Raw genomic sequence first — 8,014 nt, 5'->3', positions numbered from 1 at the left:
GAGTCTAGAACCAGGGGTCACAGCCTCAGAATAAGGCGTTGGCCATTTAGGACTGAGGTGAGGAGAAACTTCTTCACTCAGAGGGTGGTAAATCTTTGGAATTCTCTACCCCAGTGGGCTGTGGAGCCTCAGTCTTTGAGTATATTCAAGACAGAGATCGATAAATTTTTGAATATTAAGGGAATCAAGGGATATGGAGATTGGGTGGGAAAGTAGAGTTGAGGTAGAAGATCACCCATGATGTTATTGAATGGTGGAACAGGCTCGAGAGGCTAAACGGCCTACTCCTGCTCCTAATTCTTATGTTTTTATGTCCTGCACTCAGAGCCATGGTCCTTTACCCAGGTTTCTCAATTTGGATACATAGGAGCCAACATTGCCCCTTTCGATAAGGCCTCTGGCTGCCGGAAAGCAGCAGCCATGGGGCGACGTGGAATGGCCGACTCTCCGTGGAGGGGCCGCCATTTTAGAAATTCCCTTCCTCAGGAGCGGAGCGGTGTCCGGGACCGCTCCGTCCGTTTTCCCACCATGGCGTGCACACGCCCACCCCTTACCGCCTGGCGGGGATCCCCTCGCAAAATGGCCCTTTATCCGAAATTGCCCCACTGGAGCGGCGCCGTCGCAGGCATGTGCCCCCGACAGTTTTGTGAAAAGGGGGCATGGCCGCCCTTAAAGGGGATTATAGAATCATAGAAATTTACAGCACGGAAGGAGGCCATTTCGGCCCATCATGTCCTCTTAGCCAAAATTCTCCAGTCCAGGCAACATTCTTGTATATCTCCTCTGCACCCTTTCCAGTGCAATCACATCTTTCCTGTAATGTGGTGACCAGAACTTCTTAATCATACCTCTATCATTAAAGTCCAAGTCATTGATATATACCACAAAAAGCAAGGGACCTAGCACCGAGCTCTGCGGAACCTCACTGGATACTACCTCCCAGTTACAAAAACACCCATCAACCATTAACCTTTGCTTCCTGCCTCTAAGCCAATTTTGGATCCAACTTGCCACTTTGCCCTTGATCCCATGGGCTATTATTTTAGTGACTAGTCTGCCATGTGGGACCTTATCAAAAGCTTTGCTAAAATCTATATACACTATGTCATACCCTCCTGATTACCTCCTCGAAAAATTCAATCAAGTTAGTCAGACATGACCTTCCCTTAACAAATCGATGCTGACTGTCCTTGATTAATCCGTGTCTTTCCAAATGTAGATTTATCCTGTCCCTCAGGACTTTTTCCAATAATTTTCCCACCACTGAGGTTAGGCTGACTGGCCTAAAATTACTCAGTCTATCTCTTTCTCCCTTTTTTTAAACAAAGGTACAATATTAGCAGGCGCACTGCCGCAGCCGCCATATTATTTTTTTCGACAGTCAGCTCAACAATTATGGCCCCGCTGGGCCGGCCGAAACCCTCCGTGGTGGCCCAGTGGACCTAACTAAAATGAATGCAGAGTTCGCATCGGCCCTCCCCTTTACCTGAAGGGGAGAGACCTTGAGACGTGCCAGCGAGATGATGTCATCAGCGCGGCACTGATGACTGACAGCTGCGAACACTCCATCCCCCTGCTGGTGACGCCCACTCTGCTCCGCTCCCATTTCTGCCCCCATGCTGATCCATTTCTGCCCCGCTAGAAAAAAAACCCGAGGAGCTGAATTTCGCCGGATAGGTAGGTGCGCCCCGTTTCTGGCGGAGGGCAATTTCTACCCCATAAAGTAGAAACAAAAGCACAAACTGTATGAACTCAGGATCAGCAGCTTTAATATTAAACAACTCATTTTATTTAAGTTAACATTTACTTTAAAAAAAATCAGATCACATTCATTAGAAAATGTCTTTCAAGTACAGGATGCACTGCCACACAGTGGGACACTCCTGTATATACAGATCATCGCAAATATTTCTGTACCTAAAGTTGAGAATTAAGTAAATACATTTCACCAACACCAACATTTTTTTTTTGCAACTCAAATTTTTAATAACAATGTTTATTGAAAAACAGTATCCTATTTGGCATTTGAAATTCCGTTAGATCTATCCAATGATACCTTGAACAGTGGCCATTTTTGAAATAATTTTCCCTTGTTTATAACTTACTTTATAATTTAAATGCAACATATACCCGTTGACTCAAAGGATGACGTGCATAGAAATACATAAAGGTCATAGCATGGAAGCAGGCCATTCGGCCTAACCTGTCTACGTCAGCCTTTACCCTCCACACAAGCAAGTAGTCCTAATCACAATTACCCACCCTGTTCCCATATTCCGTTAACCCCTTAGCCTTCATACGCCACTCCAAACTAATCTTGAACGTTTACATAGTTTCTGCCTCAGCCACTAGCCCTGGAAGTGAACTTATACACCTCACCACTTTCTGTCCAAAGAACTTTCTCTTGCTCTCTGTTCTAAATCTTACATTTATTATTTTATCTATGGCTCTATATTCTAGACCCTGGTCTTGATATGTTGAAGAGTGGAACATCAAGCACTCTCAGAGCAGATGATGACATTTATTAGATGCAAAGTGACAGATTCCCTCTGTAATAATTGAAGAAGTTACAAACTCAAAATTTGGGCCTTGTTTGTGCAGCTGGATTCAGTCTATATTCGAATGCATTCCACATTCCTGTTACAACGCATTACGACTGTATCTCTGGATATGCCTGCATATGTACAACAGGCATGACCATCTAGTCTCTAGTGACTGCTCAGTTAGTATTCCCCCATGTAATTCAACCCCTCTTTCCGGACATGCTTCTAACAATGTTCCTCAAACCCCAAGAGAAGCACCCTCAATGCACTGCTGTGCCACATCTGTTTCCAAATTCAGTATCTTGTGGCCTCTACTGTCAAATCTGTGCAACTTGATGCTAAATTTGGGCTCATGGCCACTATATACTGCCATGAGAGAGCGTGACTTTATTTTACAGAGGACATCTATTTCTGATAGTTACTTCAATAACTACTTGCATGTATATAGTGTCTTTAATGTAGTAAATAGTCCCAAGGAACTTCATAGGAACCTTATCAGACAAAATTTTACACTGAGCCATATAAAGAGATTAGGGCAGGTGACCAAAAGCTTGATCAAAGAGGTAGATTTTAAGGAGCGACTTAAAGGAGGAGGGGTGGAGAGGTTTAGGGCGGAAATTCCAGAGCACAAGCCCAAGGTAGCTGAAGGCACGGCCGCCAATGGTGGAGCGCTGAAAATCAGGGCTGCGCAAGAGGCCAGAATTGGAGGAGCGCAGAGATTGCGGAGGGTTGTAGGGCTGAAGAAGGTTACAGAGATTGGGAGTTTTCTGTGAAGCAACTAGGGGCTGAGTCAAGAACTCTGAGCCGGCAAAGGTTGGAGCTGCAGATGATGCAATGACCCAGCACATTGAAACGTGCTACATCAGAGCAACAGGAGTACAGGGGGTTGCATAGCAACCATCATCAAGTTCCTGATTTTAGCACAGTGCCATGGCAAGAGGCTGAACAGGCATCGGGTGCTTCTCTGAGCGAGACAGTAAATGAAAGGGAGAGTTATTTGTGACATGCTCTTGTGCACTTCCTGGCAAGGCACACATAAATTACATAGAAATTGCAACAGAGAACAGGCCATTCAGCTCAACCCACCCATATTGGTATGTATTCTCTAGACGAGCAGTGGTCCTAATCTGAAGTGCCCACCCTGCTTCCCATAATCTCTCTATCTCTCTCTCCTTCAACCATCTCCTAAAGCAACACTGGCAGGCGCCTGCGGCCTAGCACGCCGGTGGTACATAAAATGGAAGAAAACAGGAGGTATTTGTGGGGAAGGAAATAAACACATGGGCACACCTCTGCAACAATATCTTTACCTCAACACGTGGTTGAATCTAAATTGCTCGGAACCAAACGTGGTGAATTTGGAAACATTCCTATTTCTCCAGAAGGAGATTCAATGCTCAACGCTAGGCCAAAGCTCTCAAGAGGTCCTCATCTCCTCTGTCTGGCCAGGTTATACGGGGATAGTGTGGGAAGCTGGAGGTAGAGGATCAGCCATCATCTCGTTGAATGGCAGAGCAGGCTCAAGGAGCCTAATGGCCTACTCCTGCTCCTAGTTCTTGCATTCTTATGTTTGACCACAGCCTCACAGATGCAAAAACAGTGTTTTGACATGCATTGTGCCGATCAGCTTTGAAACCTCATATTTACTCTTTGCTCTAAGTCTGGCCCTGACTTTCAATAACATGGCAATAAGGGAAGCATTACAAGAGTTATTTGAAATCATGGAATTTTGTCCTTGCTGACATGATTTCACGAACCTTCAGTTTTCAAGCCGGCACAGATTCAGACGGGAAAATGTTGGGCACTTTTGAATGTTCTCTTTAAATCCATAATTTGTAGGTCCGGGGAAAATAAAATAAGGGTACTGTTCCATCAAAACTCATTTTTAATACAAGTGCCTTGAAATTAGACTCTTCACACAATAGGGCACAGATGCTTCATCCACTATTTTAACCGAGAGATCGGCCCATTTATTCTAAACAGGTCAACATCTCTGTTAAGCAGAAGGTAAAGAATTTTCACACAATTTCATTAAGCATTCAAGGAGCCCAATTTCAAGGCCAAAATTATTATAATTTAAAAATACAAAATAAATGTACAAAAATAAATGCTGCATTGTAACAGCCTGTACACGTTTCACTATTAGAGACTTTCACTGGTCATTAAATTTGATTGTTGGTTCATTCAACTCCAGGTAGAGACGGACTTGATTCCAAAATACAATTCTCATCCACGCTCAGGATCCAAATAGTTCAAACTACTTCCCATTCACTCCAATTCCACATAACCCAAGCAGAACATTTAAATACGAAGCACTTGTGCAATTATCTGCGTTTTGAACGCAGAACACAGTCCGATCAACTCATGGTCCAGTTTAATCTGGAGACAGCAGCACATCTTAGAAATCACAGGCTTCAGTTCAGTGTTTTATGTGCCTTTTAAGATTGAATTCACTGACAATGATTCAATGGGCTGTGGGGACACAGATTAGCAGCTTTTCCTACAGTTGGTAAAAATCCTAAGCAAAGCAGGAACATCTCCTGGCAGACGAGATAAACATTGAACAGAATCGAATCATACTGTGACGTATCTTTCCAGCTAAGTGAGAACATATATCCAGCATATACCCTGGCACAAAAACACGAGCATTGGAGAGTGTGCAGAGAAAATCATCACGACTGATTCCACGTCAATACAGATGAATCAATAGAAACGATGAGAAGTTCAGATGGTGCCATCTAGAAGGAAAGCAGTTACTCGTGGAACTTATCGAGATGCATATAATAAATAGCATAGAAAAAAAGAAAGTCATATTTCTTTAAAATAGTTAGCAAGAGTAGGACCAGAAGATGTCAAGTTAAATTCAGTGAGAAGTAAATTTAAAATGTAATGTGGGAATAGTTCCCCACTCAAAGAACAATCAATGATTTGCCAGGCGAGGTAGACCATACAAAAAACATTAGGATGTCACAAATGCAGCTGGATTTTTAAAACATTAGTTCCTGGGTTGCGGGCCTCGCTGGCAAGGCCAGCATTTATTGCCCATCCCTAATTACCCTCGAGAAGGTAGTGGTGAGCCGCCGCCTTGAACCGCTGCAGTCCATGTGGTGAGAGTACTCCCACAATGCTGTTAGGGAGGGAGTTCCAGGATTTTGACCCAGCGATGAAGGAATGGCCGATGTATTTCCAAGTCAAGATGATGTGTGACTTGGAGGAGAACGTGGAGGTGGTGGTGTTCCCATGCGCCTGCTGCCCTTGTCCTTCTAGGTGGATGCTATAATAGGAGAGTTAGGGTACCACAGGGATTAACCTTGATTGTCTGAATAGCTATTTCTCAGCCTGAACCTTTAGAATGTTCATTATTCAAACTGATGAGGAATTGAGTTAACTGGCAGCACTTCACTGTAATTCTGTTCTCCCAGCGGGAGTGCAGCTTGTAGAGAATAGATTGTGGGAAACTGTGGGCACATGGTCTGTGATTGTCCGTCTAATAATTTGAATCTGGAAGCAGTAAGCATAGGATCATTAGGTGACGAGACTTCCGCAAGTGGTTTCAAACTGCTGCGGACATCTCGCCTGCTCGTAAAAAGCGAGATTCACGCTCGCGATTTCTACTTTTTAATATCCATCGTATTACTTGGTGAAAGAAAGCAAAGGTTAAATGCTTCCTCATAAACAGGGGGGAAAAAGACTAGAGACAGAGGGGCCGGTGACAGATCAGTCATCCACCTAACCATTGCGGTGTAAAATGGGAGAGAGAATTAATGGCAATTGCCAGATTTTTCTTTGTTAAATCTAACAGGCAAATGGCCTCTTACGCAAGCAGGATCAGTGGCGCTCTCCAATTGTCAGGAATATATAATACAGTACCCATTGTAAAAACAAATACAGCCAGCTGCTGGCAGCATAATATTGTTAACCTTAAGGCTTTGTAATTAACTACAAAATGTTTCATCAAGGGAGCAGCACCTGATGATGTATTTCATCATTTGTTGCTTGTACGGAATGGTAAACTGAATATAACCACTGGAAATTAATGGGAGTCAAGTTATTGAATTGAACTTTGATTTTGTACACATTTGGCTCCATTGCAGCTCATTCTTTTCCTTTATACTTAGGTAGAAATGCCACATCTAACTGAGGGTGTGATCGCATAATTCCTCACCTTTCCTGCAATGCCCTTTTGTTGTGGGTGACTCCTGGGGCAGAAAGCTGCAGTGGTTTATACAAGCCATTGGGTCTCACTGTTGCTCAGAACTCTTAGTAAGATTATGTTGCCGAGGACAAAGCCGCTACCATTCCCCTTCACTCCGCCCAAAGGAAAATCACCATCACCTGGTTGGTTGGTTTTTGGACAGAACTCTTAGTTGTGAAGATGTCTTGACAATTTAGGAGACCCATGTTCTTTCCTGCAGAGTGCATTGGCCAGAGGAATGAGCAGAGACACATGACAGGAGGAAAAATACTGAAAGAAAAGACAGACTTCTATTTCTATAGCGCCTTTCACAACCACCAGATGCCCCAAAGCGCTTCACAGCCAATGAAGTACTTTTTGAAGTGTAGTCACTGTTGTGATGAAGGAAATGAGGCAGCCAATTTGCGCACTGCAAGCTCCCACAAACAACAATGTGATAATAACCAGATAATCTGTTTTAGTGATGTTGAGGTTGAGGGATAAATATTCAGCAGAACACTGGGGATAACTATCCTGCTCTTCTTTAAAATAGCACTGTGGGATCTTTACATCCACCTGAGAGGGCAGACAGGGCCTCGGTTTAACGTCTCATCTGAAAGACGGCACCTCTGATAGCGCAGCACTCCCTCAGTACTGCACTGGAATGTCAACCTAGATTGATGTGCTCAAGTCTCTAGCATGGGGCTTGAACCCACAACCTTCTGACATCAAAGGTGAGGGTGCTAGCCACTGAGCCACTGGCTGACATGGAGGAAGAAATAGTAACTTAATTGTAGTAATGACTTTCATTGTGTTTAAAAATAAAATTCTCATGAAATTCAAGTCAATGTTTTTGAACTGATGCGTCAGCAAGTGCAGCAAGATGTAATCACTCTGAATCCGGATCGAATTCATCATCAGTAGTGTCCACTGCAGGGTAAGGCTGGCTGTTACCCAAATTCACGTAATTCACTTGCAAGTTAATATAGTGTTCTCCTTCCAATATGGATTGCATCTCTCCGATTTCATCGACAAGTTCTGTAAATTTTGGACGCAGTTCTGACTTTGGATCCCAGCAACGCAGCATGATGTTAAACCTGGGCAAGAAAGAATGCCGTTAAAATTAAGCCGCCCTGTGGACCATGTTACATTTCCAGCTCTTCCGGATTTCCAACCGGGAATGGTGCGTAATGGTCCATCCCAACCAGCGTTCCTGCTAAACCTTCCCGACTCAGTGCTCATTCATTATTCAATGCAAGTACCCACCCATGCAGCAGGACACAGCTGGAAACTCATC

The 8,014-nt window shown here is 43.8% G+C and overlaps 1 protein-coding gene across 2 annotated transcripts in view; it reads right to left on the bottom strand.

Annotated features, from left to right (window-relative positions):
• Positions 1 to 1,826: 1,826 nt before the first annotated feature.
• Positions 1,827 to 8,014, bottom strand: part of LOC139277284 (macrophage-stimulating protein receptor-like) — a 211,068-nt gene continuing 204,880 nt past the window's right edge. For both annotated transcript variants that reach the window (XM_070895548.1, XM_070895549.1), the window contains exon 21: positions 1,827 to 7,814. In XM_070895548.1, coding sequence (XP_070751649.1) covers positions 7,607 to 7,814 — 208 coding nt within the window. In that variant the 3' untranslated portion in view covers positions 1,827 to 7,606. The remainder of the gene's footprint in view (positions 7,815 to 8,014) is intronic.

Source organism: Pristiophorus japonicus, chromosome 12 (assembly GCF_044704955.1).
Source record: "Pristiophorus japonicus isolate sPriJap1 chromosome 12, sPriJap1.hap1, whole genome shotgun sequence".
Taxonomy (NCBI): Eukaryota; Metazoa; Chordata; class Chondrichthyes; family Pristiophoridae; genus Pristiophorus; species Pristiophorus japonicus.
This window is presented reverse-complemented; position numbering and strand designations above follow the sequence as displayed.